The sequence below is a fragment of the Liolophura sinensis genome, chromosome 12, assembly GCF_032854445.1.
Source record: "Liolophura sinensis isolate JHLJ2023 chromosome 12, CUHK_Ljap_v2, whole genome shotgun sequence".
NCBI lineage: Eukaryota > Metazoa > Mollusca > Polyplacophora > Chitonida > Chitonidae > Liolophura > Liolophura sinensis.
In genome coordinates, this window is record NC_088306.1 from 27,236,333 (window position 1) to 27,257,989 (window position 21,657).

The window sequence follows — 21,657 nt, forward strand, 5'->3', positions numbered from 1 at the left end:
ATGCTTGTTCAGAAGCAAATATAAGTGATAAGGTACTATTTTTGATGTCTAAACTTACTTTTTTCCACTAGGATATCATCCTACTTTTGAAAAAAAAACCACCTCAAATCACATTTTCAAGATCATCAGAACACTCAGAAACAGTCCATATGACTAACAGACATGTATCCATGGAGAACTTTTAGATAATATAGATTTAGACTTTTTACGCTCTAACCTGATCACTGTCCAAGGGCGAAGGGGCCAATGGGGATATAGGGGCCAGCAACTCAAATCGTAAAATATCTGAGAAAATGTCTGCCATATTCATCTTCTCTGGCTGATCTTCACATATCATGGCAACCGATTCTTCTTCTTCCTCTTCTTCACTAAGGACTTCCGGGACAAAGCTGTGTGACGTTCCTTCCTCTGCCACTGAAGAGTTCTCCTCCTCAAAATCTAAACAGAGGAATGAAGAGATAGTTTAATGTAACATGTATTTAATTACCTTTGTATTTATTGAATTTATTACTTAGCTGGGTGTCGGGGTAGGGATATTTGATGGAGGTGAGTTTTATGGGTTGAATACCCAGAAGAAAACAATTTCTGTTCAGTATGGCAAATTTACAAATGACATTGTTCCATAATTATCTGAATGCATCCCAACCATGAGAGTTTTTGGGAACAGATCCAAGAATTCACACCTGATATTTTTCTAAACCTCAGTAAGTAAGTCAGTGCAAGTATCTCTAATCCTTTAGTTCTGTTTTGCAGCACAAAACTTTCTGTTATTCCATGTGTAGCCATTACCAACTGTCTCCATTGTCTGAATTTGATCATCTGACTTGGCATGACTTTGGTGTGTTCCGATAAGTACGTTATGTTAAATAAGTAAGTATAATTCAAGGAAATGAGATAATTGAAAAAAAAAAACAAAAAAAAACAGCCATACTTTCACCAGCAGAAAGCAACGTTTCAGTCCCTCCATCTTGTCCATATGCAGGATCATCTCCCTTTGAAAGTAAACTGGAACCTGAAAAAAGATCGGAGATGTATATGTACGTGACCAGGTGTCATCCAACAAAAGCTCATTATTCTAAAATTGACTTATGTTTTTCTAATTATTGATCAATACTGAACGCCACACACAAGAATTTGTATGATTCTAAAATGTACCTATTGATATAAAGATAATAATGAAAAGAAAATATCAATGTTACAAGTACCTTTTTCAGTTGGATGCCAAACTTCTGCGATTCCACCCTGGTTACTTACAAGATGCTCTTCAATTGGAAGCAGCCCTGTAAAGAACAAATGTTGAAGATTCTTACATCATTTTCCACAGACTTCTTAGCCATGTTTGATACAGCACTTGTAATATTTTCCAGCCAAAACTAAACAGCTGATTTGTCAACACCGGTACACAGGTAACTATTTTGTCAGTGACATTGCGATCCCTCTCGGTCATGCGATATGGCAACCATGTGACTTACCGTGCCTCAGCAATATGTGGTAAAATCTGTCCGCTTTTTTCTGTAACAGAGGAAGTTTTTCACACATTCAAACATACAATCACACAATTTATTTATTTTCATTGAGAATAATGTGTCACTGAACAACATTTCACTAATGAAGCTACAGTCAGCACTGTAAACCCCACACCCACCTAAAGCTAGCTAATGATGTGTACATATGATGTCAATGATGTGGCCTAGCACATACAAATACAAAAAAAGGCTTCTCAGCTTGCTCCTATGGGTGTAAAATGGCTGAAAGTATGGTTTTCCTATAAGTGCCCAAGTAGTCACTCTGGAAACTGAGTAGCCCGTCAACAATGATAGCTGTCAAAACAATTTTAAGGGAGGAGTGCCTGAATTCGGGGCACTAAGCTAGTCCCATTTTCCCAGTATGTTCAATAATGTACTTTCCGATCATTGAGGAGAAATACGTATAAAATTGAGGAGTTATTAAGAAAAATAAAATATCCCCCCAAAATAAAATTATAAAAAAAAAAATTATCCCATATCTTCCTTCATTCTAATTAAAATAGTACTCTTTGTTTCATAATTCCTTTACTTCTATCCTTAAAAAAGGCTTTCAAGCCAACAACTTCACTGTTTCAGTGAGAGTGATTTGTAGACCAGGAAACCAGCCAAGGCACTAATATCATGCAATGTCAGGTCACAGTTTGATTTATCGCATTTACAACTAGTGTTTTTGTCATCACTAGCGTGATTTGAATGCACAATTTATAGCATTACACAATCGCATCACTTCAGTGTGGCGATCACTTTAGATCAAACAAATGTATGTGCAGAGTGGGCCATACATGTTACAAGCAAATACAAACATACATTTTTAGCTATCGATTATTACAAAGTAAAACACACATAACTACACGGAAGAAAGAGAATAACTTGGCTAAAAAGCCTTTACTTTGTGTAAAATGACATCTTAACTTATTGAAACTGTTATTCCAATACAATTTATTATATACGGCTAAAAATGCAACATTCTGTTTGACGACGGTTTACACAGATGCAAAACATACTGTAAGTCTAGCAAGCTCGGACTCCAGTTTCTTGTTACTCTTCTTTGCCTCGTCCAACTTCAACTTCTTTTGATTTAGGCTCTCTGCAAAAAAGATAAGGAATATAATTTTTTTTAAATCATGAATGCTTGATAATGCCCTTGCAGAACTATTTCAGTTATGTCAGTTAATTGTGCACTGTGTATCACTGTTTATAAAAAGGACATTTCATTCTTTCTGATTGGATGATATTTTCACACCTTTCAATAGATTTTAAATGGAAACCATGTTCATAGTCCCCAACAAAAGTTAACAGGGGAGTTTCGAGTTTCAACTCTTTTGTTGCTAAAAAAAAGTCCTACTGTATCAAGTGACCGGTGAAAAATGTTAGGCAACTATTGTAGGATCACATTAACTATAACATGGGCGTCTGAAATTTAGAGTAGACAAACGATGAAGAAAATTGCAGAACTGAATGTTTGTGAACTTGAGAAGTTTCTAAATGAAAGAGGCGTCATTTTTGCCTTTGGAACACAGTGAGACAAGTGATCGGTACATGTCTGCAAAGGTTGCCTAACATTTTTCACAAGTTAAATTATACATGAGGACTGTTTTTAACGACAAAAGAGTTCAACCTCTAAACTTTTTTGTAATTGTAAATAATTGTAATAAAAAATAATAAAAAACACCCGAAAAAAAAGTAGTGTGCAATGCACAAGACACCCATCTACCGTATAAGTGACCAGCATCAACATACATGTTTATACTTTAGACTTTTAAGCTGCTCTGTTGGTGGGTTGGTTGGTTGGCGGGTCAGTGGGTTGGTTGGTCGGAGGGGTGGTGGGTTGGTTGGTTGGTGGATTGGTTGGTTGCTTGGTTGGTTAGTCGATTGATTGGTTGGTTGGTGGGTTGGTCTGTTAATGGTTTGGTTGGTCGGTGGGTTGGTTTGTTGGTGGGTAGGTTGGTTAGTCGGTGGAAGGGTTGGTTGGTCGGTCAGAATGTCAAGTCAAATTTCAGACATCCTTTATCTTTCAAAATGGGATGGACACTTAATGAAGAATGAATGAATGCTTGGAGTTTAACGTTGTACATAACAATCATATGACAACGAGGATTCATTAGGTGTGTGTACATATACTGTGTCTTCCTGTAGCAGGGTGATTTATTTATTTATTTATTTATTTATTTATGTGACTGGTGTTTTATGCCATACTCAACAATGTTTCACTTATATGTATGTCTGCAGCATGATACTTCAGTGTCAGCAGCACTTAGTCAGCACGGACAGGCCCTGTTACACTGGGAACAGTTATCACCGCTGACGTCACCACAGCAGACTACTTAATTTCCTGACTCACCACTGAGGCCTTAAGAAAAGCCTTATTAAAGCCAAAACGAAAGCCTATATTAGGCTACATCCTAAACTGCATATTAAGAAATAAAGACAAACTGCTTCATGTACCTTTTAATATGTATGGTACTTAGCTAGAAAGAGACTATCTAAATGTAACTGTCAAAATATAAATGACAGTAAAAGTGGCTAGGGAAAAAAAAAAAACAACAAAAGAAGCTTCTATGCTTTTGTCATCAAAAGTTTGTAACCACCTGTTTGTATTCCCTGGTTCAAAGTACCTGTTCTTGTCTATTCTGATTTTGTTATTTGAGGGAATTTTACAACATACACAAATACATAATACAATTTGACGGACATGTGTGTGACAGTTACATCTATGTTGTATCTATTACTAAACTTTTTGGAAATATTCAAGCAATATTAAATCGCAGCCAGCCGGTGCATACTGTCATTCCCTTCTACTCCTTTTCTACCCTTTTCACATTTACACTGCATTAAGGCACTTTTTATTTTCTGGGCTTTCGTTGAATGCCTGAAACCAATATATATTCATCCCACAAAAAGTTTACCCAAACCAACTAATCTAGATTCATTTCAAAGATATATTTAGCAACTGCAGGTACCCTGTAACGCTGCCAGACATATTTTACACACAACGTGTAACATTTATGGTATATTAATTAAGTAAGAGACAGAAATTTACATGCTGCTATCCACAGAAAATACATAAAAACTGTGTGGTGGTAGAGACAAAGAGATGTGTTTGTATAGGGATATGTCGGTGAATAGCTATATGCATGAAATTTTTACCATATATATGACCCAGAAAAATTGAAAACAAGCATCTTTAATGGTATGTTGTATTGTAAACTTTTGTAATAAAGGTGACAAGCACCATCTTGAATGGACCGAGATGACAATTTTTCAACTGCATGAGCGACAGCTGTAAATATGAAGTATAAATTCTTGGCCCAGAAAAATCTCTTCAGAGAAATAAAATAAAAGCCATCATTGAAAATATGTTTGTTGTGAGTAACCTGATCAACCCTCCTAAACAAGCATGTTGCTTTCATTATTAGAATTTGGATAAAAGTTTATCCAATTTTTTTTTTGAATGTCAATTTCTTTAAGATTCCTATCTTTTTCATGAGCAAGAAAAAGAAAGTGAAAAAAAGTTCTCTGTCTATATGTATGCTATTTTTTATTAGGATATTTTTTATGATAGGATTGGGTCACACCCGACAAAGAATTTGATATGCATGGCCTTAATAATAAATCTTTTATAGGGGATGCCAACTATATCTTAAAAGGGAAGATGGTAAACTTTGCTAACATGTATGACTACTATATAGTATATATACATGTGCTAAACCTGGACCTAAACAATACTGAGATGTGGACTTTGCCAGAGCGACCCTGAGCTCTATGCTTGTGGACAATTCTCCTGGCCTACTTGTGCATGTCACGTTTGCAAGGGGAGGGGATTATATATTTACATTACCTGGATGTATTAATTCTGCAGATAACTGACATGCACAGGTAAAAGGTAGGTACGGCCTTCGTTAGCAGGTAACTTAACTCAGCTAAAATCCCTGCAATTCAGGTCTACAGGTAGTAAGCACTCTTCATAAATCTTAAAATTAATCCTATTTTTGAGTCTGGAGACACTTTTCATTTGCTAATGTTCGAGATACTGACAAACTGTTGAGCTAATAGGTTATGTGCACTTAAAGTGAGTAAGGTAAGTAGTGAGTAGTCGCTGCTGGCAATGCCATTCTCTTCTTCAAGCAAATCTCAACAGACAACAGATCATACATGGACATGTGCATATTAAATGCAGCCTACACATAGCAATTAGTTCACAGAAACAATGACATATTTTCTTAACTTATACGACATCCTTTTTGCTGTGTAAAAGTATTTCAGCCTACTCTTATTCCTCATTTTTTTTTAACATATGAAAGAGTAACTTTCACAGCAATTTATGCACACTTATAATTAGATTTTGAAGACAAAACTACATTGATCGGATTAGCCAGTGTCAGGGCTTCACAAGAAGTATAATTTTATTAATTTACATAGGTATATGCCTTCAGAATATGCCTGAACACCTTGCAAACATGCGAAAAATGTTGAAGAATTACAGTAAGTCATATGGTGCAAATAAATGTTATGAAACTCTAAAAATATCACTTGATAACTTATATAGGGGAGATTATGTACAGTTTATCGGGGGTTATATCTCTGTCATTAATACTGATATAGATAAACCATGCGGACTATGTGACAACAGTTAAACACAGTACCCCAGCAGCACTCTTTAGTACTACATGCATGTTGATCCTCAAAAGTTCCTCATTTTTGCCTGATTCTGCAAGATCTATTCATCTGGCAAAAATTGACATAAGGGTTTGTTTGGAATGTAGGACAAGAGAAATGTGAGTTTCAATACTAAAAGTAACATTTTATGACCTTTAACTGGTCTCTAAAAAATTGCTGTGGAGTTTTGCTGAGCAATAGAAACCATTACTGACAGTTCAAGAATATGAATCTCAGTATGGAACATGTTTTTATAGTCAACACTGCTGCTCACCTTGACACACAGGTAAAGAGCTACAGACCACACTGCTGCTCACCTTGGCACACAGGTAAAGAACTACAGACCACACTTTGGCTCACTTTGACACACAGGTAATGAGTTACAGGCCACAGTTCTGCTCACCTTGGCACAGGTAATGAGCTACAGACCACACTGCTGCTCACCTTTACAAACAAGTTGTGAGCTACAGTCCAAACTGCTGCTCACCTTAACACACAGGTAAAGAGCTACACACCACACTGCTGCACACCTTGGCACACAGGTAATGAGTTACAGACCACACTGCTGCTCACCTTGGCACACAGGTAATGAGTTACAGACCACAACGCTGCTCACCTTGACACAAAGGTAATGAGCTACACACCACACTGCTGCTCACCTTGACAAACAGGAAATGGGCTACAGTCCAAATTGCAGACAACACTGTGGCTCACCCTGGCACACAGGTAAAGAGCTACAGACAACACTGTGGCTCATCCTGGCACACAGGTAAAGAGCTACAGACAACACTGTGGCTCATCCTGGCACACAGGTAAAGAGCTACAGACAACACTGTGGCTCACCCTGGCACACAGGTAAAGAGCTACAGACAACACTGTGGCTCATCCTGGCACACAGGTAAAGAGCTACAGACCACACTGTGGCTCACCCTGGCACACAGGTAAAGAGCTACAGACAACACTGTGGCTCATCCTGGCACACAGGTAAAGAGCTACAGACAACACTGTGGCTCACCCTGGCACACAGGTAAAGAGCTACAGACAACACTGTGGCTCATCCTGGCACACAGGTAAAGAGCTACAGACCACACTGTGGCTCACCCTGGCACACAGGTAAAGAGCTACAGACAACACTGTGGCTCATCCTGGCACACAGGTAAAGAGCTACAGACAACACTGTGGCTCATCCTGGCACACAGGTAAAGAGCTACAGACAACACTGTGGCTCACCCTGGCACACAGGTAAAGAGCTACAGACCACACTGTGGCTCATCCTGGCACACAGGTAAAGAGCTACAGACAACACTGTGGCTCATCCTGGCACACAGGTAATGAGCTACAGACAACACTGTGGCTCACCCTGGCACACAGGTAATGAGCTACAGACAACACTGTGGCTCACCCTGGCACACAGGTAATGAGCTACAGACAACACTGTGGCTCACCCTGGCACACAGGTAATGAGTTACAGACCACACTGTGGCTCATCCTGGCACACAGGTAATGAGCTACAGACAACACTGTGGCTCACCCTGGCACACAGGTAATGAGCTACAGACAACACTGTGGCTCACCCTGGCACACAGGTAAAGAGCTACAGACAACACTGTGGCTCACCCTGGCACACAGGTAAAGAGCTACAGACAACACTGTGGCTCACCCTGGCACACAGGTAATGAGCTACAGTTCACACAGAATCTGCACAGGGTTCAGACTAAATATCCCATTTTCTGTTTTATTTTTCACATTTAATTATTAACATTGATTAACATACATATGAACACGCCAATTCCAGTGGAATTTTTCAGAATAGCTGATCTTTCCATAAATCTTCTTCATTTTGATCACATCCAGTGACGTGGTCATGTTTTTATACGCATGCTTGCTAGCTTTTATGTTTGGGTTTTTACATCATACAATTTTTCAGTTGTACGATGAACCTTTTTTTATTGGATCGCTACACATTCTGCACACAAAATGTACAAAATCTAGAAATAAATGTGTAAATATTTCTCGAGAGCAAACAATTTTCCATTTTACATCAACACTAGAAGCAGACCCCACAATGTACCTGGCCTCCTTATCCAGGAAGTTCTACACAGTACCTAAAAATGATTGAGTACACGCTGATCTTATCTTGTCCCCCAATATACCTGGCCAGTCAACCATTAACTCTACCCCTTATTGACATGCTGCTGCTTTGGCTGACTGGGTCGGGGTCATTCTGGTAGGGAATTGGACAGATTACACATGTATAGGCACTAACAGGTACATGTCTGCATGCATATCTTGGATCATGTTTCTCAGCAAACAGATTCAACACAAAGAAGTGAATAATAGTCTACAATTTCTAAAAATCTGTGCATTTTTATGTTTATTGATTGCATGTAATGGTATGGAATGACAAATGGACAAAAATTAAAAAGAATTCTAAAACAATTTTACTTGCCAAAAAAGTAAAATTTGACTCCGAGACACAGGCTTTTGTTCCAAATGTGAATCTTGTCCAACACAAAAAGAGACATTCAATACTCCTCCAAAACCAACTTTTTTGTTCAAGATATCAACACCTCAAAATTCCTCCAAAACAGAAAGTTTGTTGAAGAAACAACTGATTCTGAATATTCAGGAGGCATTTCCTGGTCTAAGGCACCCATGACCTGTTCAACTGTTATGTTTTAGATGGGAAGACGGAAGGAAGAATTAGTTCTGTTTGGAAATGCTCTGACCCACCTGACCAACAGCAACAGAATTAAGCGACAGTTTGTGATAAAACTTACCATAGTTTCTTAAATCAAACCTTACCTTGGACGAGGTTTTCCAGTCTTAACTGAAAATATTTGTGTCGGATGAAATTTTGGGCCTAAATTATTACGCACTATATTTCTTTGGGATAAAATTTTGTTTTGGACAATATTATGTGTCTAGGGTTAACATCTGTAAATATTTTGGTGAGAAATGTTTCAAAAATGTTCTGCACTTCCTACAGCTACATGTAAAAAACCATCAAACTGAAAGCAAAATTCAGTTTTTTAATAATGTTATTTCACCTTAAGTTTGCTTTTGCTTGATTTTAACGGATTCATCCACCACTTTTTTGTGGAGATTTTTGACAGTTATTGCACAATATTAATTTTTATACTAGCTACCTGTATTCGTCTAGATGTATATCACAGCCTTTTATCTCCGTATGTGCTGAATATTTTCAAAAGTGAGAGCAAGATCAAGATCTGCTTTTTAATCATGTGTCCTCACTGGTGAGCAGCAAGAGTATAAAGCTTCAAGGTGCTGAGCTAGCCAGGAGTCCACCCCTCCAAAATAACCTTACCCTCCCACATTACCCAATAGTTCATGGAAGTGCACATAACTCCCAGTAGTACAGACAGAATGGTCAAACTTCAGGGTCAGTTTGACCACACTAACATCTGTTTGAGATCAAGTTCCACAGGATCAGTTTCACATTACAGTTACACATGGCCTGTCTTCACCCTGTCTAACTACAGGATCCAATATTTCTGTAGCTGGTAAAAGCAGTCTGACCTCTGCCTGTGAAACTTCTAAGCTTGTTGTGGTTCTCCAAGCCTCCGTGAACCCACATGACTGTCATTCTACAAAGTTTACAGGTGTGCAATTTGAAAAACTTACTCCAGGTATAAATAAGTCTTAAAGGGCGCTGGAGCAGTGATTGGATGATATAACATGACAGGCAGGTATAAACCGGTGATACAGAGTGAATTTATTGACTGTTATATTTTGTACCCAGTTCAAAAATGTCAGGATTTGGTGTCAAATGGCTTTGGTGTCACATGGCTTTGAGTGAGTGCGTGAGTGCTTGGGGTTTAACGTCGTACTCAACAATTTTTCAGTCATATGACGACGAAGGAATCATTAGGGTGCATGCACGTGTAATGTGCCTCCTTGTTGCAGGACGGATTTCCACCGCTCTTTTATTTAGTGCTGCATCACTGAGACGACTTACCGAAGGTAAGTAAGCCGCCCCGCCCGAGCCATTATACTGATACGGGTCAACCAGTCGTTGCACTATCCCCTTCATGCTGAACGCCAAGCGAGGAAGTTACAACTTCCTCTTTTAAAGTCTTAGGTGTGACTCGACCAAGGATTGATCCTGGATCTACCGGTCCCGACACATGGCTTTGAAGTCACATGGCTTTGATGTCACATGGCTTTGATGTCACATGACTTTTTACATAAATTTAATTACTAGAAACATAAAAAACTGACTAAGGCAAGATGGGTTCACACATCAAACCAGCTGTGACAGAGGTGAGGTTTCCTGCGATATTTACTGACAATAAATGAGGGAGGCCAGTGTTATGCCAGTCGACTGACAAAATCTGACCAAAAGTAACAGCCAGTCAAAATACATAACGTAAATCAGCCAGTTAGAAATGAAATTTGTTGATGATGTCATTTTGCGCATCATTTGAGCCCATCTGTGTATGAATGAGAACACGTATAAATGTATGTCTGGTTGCCATGGTTATTACATTAGTATGTCTGTTATTAAGGAATGGAGAGAGGGGTCACATTACCACTTGGGACAACACAGGGTCTCAGGTTAGGACAGAGATTAAATGAAGATCTCAAACCACAAATATACATGTAACATAACAGATTGATTAGAACGTAAAGGTTAAGGAGCATGTTGAAGACACCATGGTTTGAATCGTTTCTAAACAAACAGATGTACATTCAGAAGGATACATATAACTTGTACGCTCTGTCACAATATGAATATAGTGTCAAAAATAATAATAATATTAATAACACATTAAAAAAAAAAAACAACAACAATAAAATATTTCTATGTTTTCACTTCTGTTTTTCAGATTAGCATCTAATGAATCTGCAACAGCTGGTATAAAATCACAGAGCAGGACCGTGAAGCTAAACATAAACCTCAGTTCCACAGCATCAGTGCAGAGATTTACACCGGGCAATAACTGGCAATTACAGGCCAGTTCAATCACAGAGATTGAAGCAACACACCAGTATTATAATTAACTGACAACCGGTTTACCTTTTAACTGGAGTTTTGTGACAGACTCTATATGGACTTGTAATCTAATAACCCAACTGGACTATACTAACGCACCTGGATTTTAATTGGTAAAACACCTGGATTTGAACTGGTAAAACAACTGCATTTTTGTAACACGCCTGGATCTGAACTGGTAAACAAATGCATTTTTGTAACACAGCTGGATTTGAACTGGTAAAACAACTGCATTTTTGTAACACAGCTGGATTTGAACTGGTAAAACAACTCATTGTGTATCAATAAATCCTTTTCAGGTAGACAAAAGCAGCTGGATTCTGATCTTGCAGTGACAAAGACTGCTGAGGAAAACAAAAGCAGCTGGATTCTCATTCTGCAGTGACAAAGACTGTTGAGGACGACAAAAGCAGCTGGATCTGATCTTGCAGTGACAAAGACTGCTGAGGAAAACAAAAGCAGCTGGATTCTGATCTTGCAGTGACAAAGACTGTGGAGGACGACAAAAGCAGCTGGATTCTGATCTTGCAGTGACAAAGACTGCTGAGGAAAACAAAAGCAGCTGGATTCTGATCTTGCAGAGACAAAGACTGTGGAGGACGACAAAAGCAGCTGGATTCTGATCTTGCAGTGACAAAGACTGTTGAGGAAAACAAAAGCAGCTGGATTCTCATTCTGCAGTGACAAAGACTGTTGAGGACGACAAAAGCAGCTGGATTCTGATCTTGCAGTGACAAAGACTGTTGAGGAAAACAAAAGCAGCTGGATTCTGATCTTGCAGTGACAAAGACTGTGGAGGACGACAAAAGCAGCTGGATTCTGATCTTGCAGAGACAAAGACTGCTGAGGAAAACAAAAGCAGCTGGATTCTGATCTTGCAGAGACAAAGACTGTGAGGAAGACAAAAGCAGCTGTATTCTGATCTTGCAGTGGCAATTTCTGTGGTGGAAAACAATAACCTTATTGTAACTCCACGTATACCAAACTACACTGTAGTAACTTACAATCAAGAATCACGTCTTCATTTTGTTTTCTAGCAGATGTGTGATAATCACACCCCTTGAAGAAGGATAGGAGTGTGATCTGCACACTGAAATTCATGCTATCCACAGCCTTGATTGTAAGGAATGTGTGGTAAGCACATCTAGATTCAGCGTCAGGACAGCGTGTAAGGTGGGTGAGTGTAATACAACACCTCAATTCAGCTTCAGGAGGGTGTAAGGTGGATGAGTGTGATACAAACACCTCAAATTCAGCTTCAGGAGGGTGTAGTAGGTGGGCGACTGTGATATCACACCTCAATTCAGCTTCAGGGAGGGTGTAAGGTGGATAAGTGTGATACAACACCTCAAATTCAGCTTCAGGAGGGTGTAAGGTGGATAATTGTGATACAACACCTCAAATTCAGCTTCAGGAGGGGTGTAAGGTGGATAAGTGTGATACAACACCTCAAATTCAGCTTCAGGAGGGTGTAAGGTGGATGAGTGTGATACAACACCTCAAATTCAGCTTCAGGGAGGGTGTAAGGTGGATAAGTGTGATACAACACCTCAAATTCAGCTTCAGGAGGGTGTAAGGTGGATAAGTGTGATACAACACCTCAAATTCAGCTTCAGGAGGGTGTAAGGTGGATAAGTGTGATACAACACCTCAAATTCAGCTTCAGGAGGGTGTAAGGTGGATAAGTGTGATACAACACCTCAAATTCAGCTTCAGGAGGGTGTAAGGTGGGCGACTGTGACATCACACCTCAAATTCCAGGGCCTGCAGAGTGCAACAGCTGCACTTATCTAACAGTCAACAGTTTCACACAGCTTGGGCATCACAGAAAAATGGCCCTTTATGGAATTTCATCTTACAATCTTCATACTTCTCATGACATGTTTTCTAGGTCAGAGCATGGAAGAAGAAATCCGCCTGATTCCTATAGGCTCGCACACTGTTGCCGGGGAGCTTGGCAAGGATTTAAAACTTGTGTGCAACAAACCTGCCGATGATGATGTGGTGTGGGTGCTGCCCTCTGGTGAACAGGCCAGCAACCAAACCACAAATCGAGTCACACAGGTGAACAGTAACCTTAGGATCGCAAATGTCACCTGGAACGACACAGGCACGTACATGTGTCTCATGGTTAAGGGACACCACAATGACACCCTTGTGTTCAAGGTATTCGAGATGCCGTCCTATTTCTACGAGGGCATTATCATCTTGGCCATTAACAGTGCTCTGTTAGTGCTGTTCCTTGTTTGCCTAATTGTTTCTACAATCAGGAACAGGCAAAAACGTAAACTAGAGAAATCAAGGAGGGCAAACTTTAAGAAAAGTCTACAGGTATATTCTTGATAGAAAGAAATAACTCAAATAAATTCCAAAGCTCTAAAACATATATACATGTATACTTAAACATTTTGAAAACACAGAATAGACAAACAATTCTTGGAACTGAAAGGTGTTTAGTGTTAAAGGAAAACAGGTTTATCCGTCAACAAACCGCAGAAGACTATTGTCATTACCAGGATACATCTTCATCACTTACAAACGGTTATGTTTGTCTCAATGTTGCGTCTTTTTTTTCTTTGCCTGATTTGCGTAAAACATTCCCATTCTTCTGTGTTATGAGTTTTCAAGGTGTGGCAGTATACATGGTAATAAACTACCTAATTTTGCCTATGACCAATATTAATTTTCATATTTTGTTGGGTTGTGAGAGTTATGATGTTTGGAAGGTACATGTACGATGACATTTATTTGCAACCAAAAATGCTGTTTTTTGGGGGGTGAAATTTTGTCCTTTACCATTGCATGAAAAGAATTCAGTGTCAGATGTTAAATAGCCCTTTTTTCTCAATTCTCTTCAAGAAAAAAAAATTGCAAATTGGACTACAATAATACTTTTTTGAAACGGAAGATCAGAAAAATCACGCCTGTAAATATTTTCCACACTGATGCCTAATTTTCTATGCATAATGAGACCTGCTATATTTCAGTTAAAACTTCAGTAAACCTGAGGATAGTTGTGGGTTCCCTGGGGCTCTGACTGGTTTCCTCCGACCACACTGCTGGTCGTTGTATAAGTGAAATATTCTTGAGCATGGCGTAAAGCACAAAGCAAATAAATAACTAAAACTTCAGTCTTCTGTAATCGCCATAGAACACAGGGTGCAAATATACTGTAGATATCACGAACCCATGTTACAAATAGAGTGAGCGAGTGCTTGGGGTTTAATGTCATAATTAACATTTTTTCAGTTATATGATGACGACGACGGAATCCTTAGAGTGCATGTAATGTGCCTCCTTGTTGCAGGGTAGATTTCAACCGCTCCTTTACCTAGTGGTGCTTCACTGAGACGCCTTACTGAAGGCAAGTAAGCCGCCCTGCTCGAGCCATTATACTGATACGGGTCAACCAGTCGTTGCACGATCCATTTCACGGTCTAAGGTGTGACCAGACCCAAAATTGACCCTGGATTTACCTTCCCTGAAGCGGACGTTTTACAACCAGTGCCATCGAGGCCTGTGTCACAAATAGAGTATCAGCCACTAACCTCATGATGTTTTCATTAACCATGTTTGTTTGCTCTGTTAGCCCTGAGGTACATGTATGTTATGCTTTGCTTTGTACGTGGCTCATGGGCCTTAAGATGGAATAATACATGTAATACATGATACATCAAAATATATATCAATAGCTAGATGCCTGTGTGCATGTAGGTGCTAAACAATAATTAGAAATGTGTGCAGTCATACCACTGGTGCAATTTCAAACACACATCAGTTCACTGTATGATGACCACCATGTAAACATTCACCATGATATCTATATTCCAATAAATCATGTGACCTGTTGAATATTATATTATATAATAATCAGTCTATAATTCCATATCTGATGTACTCTCTACACATTTACATGTAATTTCACCTGGTTAGAAATCCTAAAACTATGTGATCACTGTTACTTGATACATATTCCTGACAAAAAAAATGTTATGAAAAATAAATCTCTGCAAACTTGTATACTTTTATTTCTCCCTTATTTTATTTGTTTCTAACATTTGATTGGTTTATTTAAATCAAAACTTTACCCACAAACCATGTGTGATGTGCTGACATGCACACTATATGCCCGAAATGACCATAAATTTTGTTCATGGCTAACATGCTCGTTTTCCTTGATTTTGAGAGTTCTACTGATTGTACAAAGGTGTTTTGAGGTTTGCTTTTAACAAGGGACGATTTTCCACTGGAAAATTCTGAGCACCAAAAATAATATCTTATGACATTTATTTGCCTCTAAAAAGGCACTTTTGTTGGCAAAATTTTAGGTCATTTAGGGAAATTATTTGTGACTCTGCAAATGTCAACAGAAGTATTGTTGACTGCCATTTGTTTGTCTTACATAAACTAAAAAAAGTGAACACAGGTGAATGGGTGCATACAAATGGTTAATATTACCCAGTATGGGTAAAGTACAGTAACACAAGGGGGATCTTCCAGCTGAGATATTAACTACGCCAAACTGCAAAATCCATGAGGTTTTTATGACACCTGGTCTGCTCTTTTCAGCCAATATTCATGTAACAGTAGCAGGAATACTGAGTTTCTTTTTTCTCACAAGGTTTGACTATCCGATGAACAAAATACATGTACTCATATCTTTACTTTTCCAAAAAGCTGGTAAAGAAATGCAATAATCTGCTTTTAGCACCACTAATTTACTCCCCCAAGATAAGAAGGATTAGGGTGGTGACCTTATGCACTGGAATCAAGGCCTTACACACTGTTACAGTGGGAAAATCTAGACATTCCCTATCCAAGGTCGAGACTGAAACCACAACTTTTAGGACAACCCCCGAATTCTGTGAAAGGAATAAAGATTCAATTATTTATTTATTTGATTGGTGTTTATGGTGAGAGGAAAGAGGAGGTGCTTTGTCGTTAACTTTTAGAAAAAGTGGTTAACAATGTATGTAGAACATAAGCTACACCTGTACTTTGTACAAGCGAGCTACAAATCCAAGCCTAAGTTAACAACCCATATAAACAGTTTAAGTCAGTTTAAATCAATGATTTATGTCTCACTCTGTTTTACATTAGTTTTAAGTCGAAGATCTTTTATTGATGAAGGTAAAAAAAATCTCCTACTGCACCATGTGACCAGTCAGAAATGTTAGGCAACTGTTTTTGATTAGTAATACAGCGAAGCCTCGCTATAGTGCAATCGGATATAACATGACCCAAATGTTGTCCCCAAAAGATCTGTGGCATACTTTCATGTGAGAACAGCTAAACTGCAAACGGATATTTTTTTTATCTACATATATACATAAATAATGCTACAACATTTGCTTTGTTCTCTACTGTTGGTGATTGACCCATTTGATATTTTAGGCTTAAGCTTTTGTTTTATTTGATATTTTAGGCTTCAGCTTTTGAATATTATGTGAGTATAAGCAAAAAGAAATGGATTTTTCTATGAATAATGGAAAAAGTTGTAACTGGTCAAATTTTTCTTTGTGAGCAAGTTTGATTCCAAACGCACATGTGACGTTGTAAATAAAGGAATAAATACTTACATACTTTCAGTACATGCTGATAATTTTAATCAGATTACTGAATGGCTATGATGTGAGGTGTGAAACTGTAGGAGTGAGATTTGCCTTACTGGCATGCTGACATGTGAGAGTTGAGATAAACTCACTCAAACGTTTGAGAATGGCTTATTCATTTTTTTCCCCCGTTTCATGAGTATGCATTCAAACATGATGGTTGGAGTTGGAATTTATCAAGTTTCCACTGTAGTTTTATGCTTATGTGGGTTTACTAGTGATGACACATGACAACACCTACCTGGAATTGATAGCTGAGATGACTGTGACTACAGACAGACAAATTATTTGGTGCCCTGCAGTAGTACACTGAAGCCAGTAAGGGAAGTACATAGGTGTTAAAGGTAAGCTTATGGATCAAGACAGGGCTGTGATAATATACATACTCTCAGCCCTACAGAGCTAGGGAAAAAATCACTTTTTTCCACTTCGCTTGCGACCAGTACGGCCTAGTTGTACAAAATAACGTCACGAAAGTTCTGCACAAATACTCATAATATATTGAAAGCTGAAAATTATACAAATCCAATGGATACAGCGATTCAAAAATAGGCATTTTCCTAGGCAATAACATTAGGAGGACTGTTTTCTTCACCGATGCCGTTTGTTACTAAGGAGGTCACCTTGTTTCTAAGCTTCCCATCTGTCTTACAGATCAGTGTAGCCCTATAAATGACATTTGCATTTCGGGACATGTCACTACACAACAGAGCAGCCGTGATCAAATAAGCACCCATTCACGGACAGTGGCCTTTGAAATTTCTGATTTTCATGGCAAATAAAAGGGCAATTTTTCAAAGTAACACTTTTACTTGGTGTTTTCAGTATCTCAATTGTTTTTACTATAAGTTACCATGAATGGGAATATGATTCCAATGCAGAGTGTCAATGAAACATATATTTAATGTAGCACATATGCTGCCGCTTGGTTAAAACATAGGCTGTTGAGTGAAAATTGGCACTGAGCTCCAGTGTAATGCGAGATCCCGTGACATTTCTGTTAAAAAAATGGCAGTCTTCTGAAATGCGAAAGTGACATATATACTGGATGCCAAGATCATTTCATTTTAGCGCGAAGTAGTCTATAACACACTCAGGAACCTGTCCCCAATGGGGCGCACTATTGTTAGACTACACTGTAGTATAATATGGGCCTCTGAAAAAAAGTTTCACCACATGTTTTGTGGACTACTGTTCAACCTTTTCCCACATTTGCATGGTGTTTATTCAAGCATATTTTGAAGGCATTATTCTGCACAGGCTGACACAATTATACTTTTCATAAAGTCTTGAAGTTGGCCAACCCAGCCCCTGTAGTTTTGTCTCCAGAATCAAATTGAGAAGATGTATAAATTGCACTACAAGTTGCACTTTCATACTGAAAAGGTTGAGAGATCACAGTAATCTTGTAGACAATTGAGAAACTGGAATTTTGTGAACTCAAGAAGTTAGTGAAAGAAAGAGGTGCCATTTATGCATTCAGAACACAGTCTGGCATACTACTATCGACAAATTACTATCAACGACACTCGCCCCAAAATTCTTCATGTTATACAGTAGGTCTCTTTCTGCCTTTACTAATGAAAGAGCTCACACTCAAAATTCTCCTCTTGCTTTTACAGTTTTGTAGGTTGCTTTGAAAGAATATAACCCACCTACAGTACTTTTATTCATGTGCTGAAATACTTACTCATTACCAAAATGAAGACAATGCCTTTTCTCAGGAGTTACTTTCTTGCTCATTTTGTTTAGAAACCAGTCGGAGGATATTCTGGATGGTTTAAGCTAAGATTTCATACACCCAGTAGCAGTGTACAGAACAAGGTATGTCATATCGAATTTCAATATGTTTAAAAAAAACCAAACAAACAAAGGATAGAGATAGGAAGAGAAGACAATTGTAGGAACTTACCTTTCAGTTTTGCGATTGTACTTTCTTGCTTTTTAGAGCTGCGAAAAACAAACACCATGAGTAATAAGTCTCAAGCTCAAGCAGACTAGGATACATGTACGTGTGTATGGCTTAGAGACACTGACTGTTTCACTCACACTCTGTGTGGAAAAATTCAACGAACAGATTTTAGTGAAAGAAACTTGATTCACTTAGAGGGAAAAAACAGAAGTGATTCAACAGTCTGTTTCCATGGCAACAATAAAGTGTTATATGGATTAAAGATGCCATTTCATTCAGACTTTCAGTGTAAGAAAAAATTACCACAATATTATTGTAAAAGAAACTTGATTTGCTATAGGGAGATACACAAAACTGCTTGGACTGTGGTAATGTGGCCATATTGATAGGTGACAAAGAAAATGAGACATGTTGACAGAAATCTGATCTGAGTTTGAGTTTTGTTTGCTATCCTTAAGGTTGTCATATTTTTCACACCACTGGGCATTTATTCAGCTCTTGAATCTTACAATATCCAAGTGGTCTGGGGCTACAGGGTGTAGTATAGCAATAATCCTGAGGACTTCAAAATTGTTGCTATCAAAGGAGTTATCTCCCTTTACCTGATCTCCAGATTATGAAGTTTCTTTTTACTTTCCTCTGTCTTCTGTTCACACGCTTTCTTGTGTTTGTCGGATTCCAGAGTAAACTGTTGATACTGCTTCTGTAATTGCTGGAAAACAGAAATTTCCAACATTTGTATGCATTATTATAAGTTTCTCTGGAGTCATTTTTATGGAACTGCGCAAGAAAGTTTCTCTTCAAATCTTAACAGATGGCGTCAGAAAATTGTGTGATCAGTAATTTTACCAGTCAGCATCATCACCAATTATTTTACCAGTCACCATCATCACCAGTAATTTTACCAGTCAGCATCATCACCAGTAATTTTGCCAGTCAGCATCATCACCAGTAATTTTACCAGTCAGCATCATCACCAGTAATTTTACCAGTCAGCATCATCACCAGTAATTTTACCAGTCAGCATCATCACCAATTATTTTACCAGTCAGCATAATCACCAGTAATTTTACCAGTCAGCATCATCACCAATTATTTTACCAGTCAGCATCATCACCAATTATTTTACCAGTCAGCATCATCACCAGTAATTTTGCCAGTCAGCATCATCACCAGTAATTTTACCAGTCGGCATCATCACCAATTATTTTACCAGTCAGCATCATCACCAGTAATTTTACCAGTCAGCATCATCACCAATTATTTTACCAGTCAGCATCATCACCAATTATTTTACCAGTCAGCATCATCACCAGTAATTTTACCAGTCAGCATCATCACCAGTAATTTTGCCAGTCAGTCTCATCACCTGTAATTTTTCCAGTCAGCCTCATCACCAGTAATTTTGCCAGTCAGTCTTTACTGACTGAAAAAACTTTAATCTGTTATCATCATGTGATCATACCATGACCTTTCTATTGCTCAACCTAATCTTTACATTCAATGTCTGAGAACTTATAGACTTTTCTGAACTGTCAATCTTTCTGTGATGTCAAACAATCAATTTTATCATTAAAGGGTTCGCCGTACATCTGGTGTATGGGATCCATCAGACGAAGACTGACATTTCATGCTGCATTGTACTCTAAATGACCTAAAAATTTGATTACAAAAGAGCATTTTTAGAGGCAAATAAATATCATGGGATATCACTTTTGGTGCTAAAACTGACATCTTCCCCTCTGGACATCATCCTACCTTCCAAACACCTTTCAAAGCATCATTCTAAAATCTGCAGAACTCCCAGAATGTGGAAAAACAAGCCACTTAGTCAAGGGTGAAATTTTAGGTTATTTAAGGTATATATATATGCTAAAGCTGCCTGCAGGCAGGCTTTTCTATTCATATACTGCCTGTTTACAAGTACATATACACAAAAACTCTCCAAAATGACTTTACTATTGCCATGGAAACATAAGCATATATTTATACCTCTGCTGCCTGAAGTTTATCGTTAAGAATGGCCACCTGCTGACCCTGTCTGCTCTTCTCTTTGGCAAGTGTAGCATTAGCCTGTAACAAAACAGTTGTTTCTTTACTTGATTGATTTGTATGTCGTGTATACATCATTTAGACATGATCGGTAAATTTTAGGGGTGGAGGAAACAACTGCCCCTGGGATAGGCACTTGACACCTATTACCTAAAACCATAATGTTGGCTGCCATTGTAAAAAGTGAAATATTGTTCAGTACAGCGTACAACACCAATGAAATAAATAAATAAAACTGGCACATCGGATCGAAAAATTGCATTTCATTATTCCACAGGATAGAATGAAGCAACACTCATTCACTATGAATAAATCATTATTTATTTATAAAAATTAGATGACTGGTCACAAGTAGCACAGAAAATTTCAAACTGTTTATGTTCCATGCAGAAGATCATTTGGGCTCTTTTCCTAGGATCTTCCCCACCAGGGTTCTACAGGTTTTGTAAACGTACTTATTACACATGGCTTAAAAGTAACCGAAATGTTGTGAATGAACTCACTAAAATGTTCAATGATGACAATATTAGCCTTCCAAACACCACAGTTATCTCCCTTTGAATGTTCTCACGGTTTCTTGGACGATAAAATGTGCCAATGACCTCTGAACATGAAGATAAGGGGCAAAGAAAAAAAAAAAACACTTCTTGAACAGCTCATTGCACAATTTATGATAAGGAGTCCACACAGTGGCTGTAAAGCAGTTTTAACTATTCATTCCTTTAGTGTTTAAAAGTCATAATCAGGAATTTTTTTAAAAATTTTATGATGGCAATTAAGTTTGTGAAGGTAGTAAATGTTAATGCCAGGCATGAAACCATGCTCTTTTGAGAGGTAATTACACCAACAAGCGATAGATTAAAGTCTGCAACCTCATTGGTT

General features: G+C 38.2%; 1 protein-coding gene across 1 annotated transcript in view; it reads right to left on the reverse strand.

Annotated features, from left to right (window-relative positions):
- Positions 1–21,657, reverse strand: part of LOC135479838 (serine-rich adhesin for platelets-like) — a 42,667-nt gene that overhangs the window by 11,285 nt on the left and 9,725 nt on the right. Inside the window, exons 7-13 of the mRNA XM_064759741.1 lie at positions 20,716–20,796; positions 19,326–19,435; positions 18,724–18,761; positions 2,531–2,613; positions 1,473–1,512; positions 1,206–1,280; positions 218–438 (exon numbers count right to left, since the gene is read on the reverse strand). Coding sequence (XP_064615811.1) covers positions 218–438; positions 1,206–1,280; positions 1,473–1,512; positions 2,531–2,613; positions 18,724–18,761; positions 19,326–19,435; positions 20,716–20,796 — 648 coding nt within the window. The remainder of the gene's footprint in view (positions 1–217; positions 439–1,205; positions 1,281–1,472; positions 1,513–2,530; positions 2,614–18,723; positions 18,762–19,325; positions 19,436–20,715; positions 20,797–21,657) is intronic.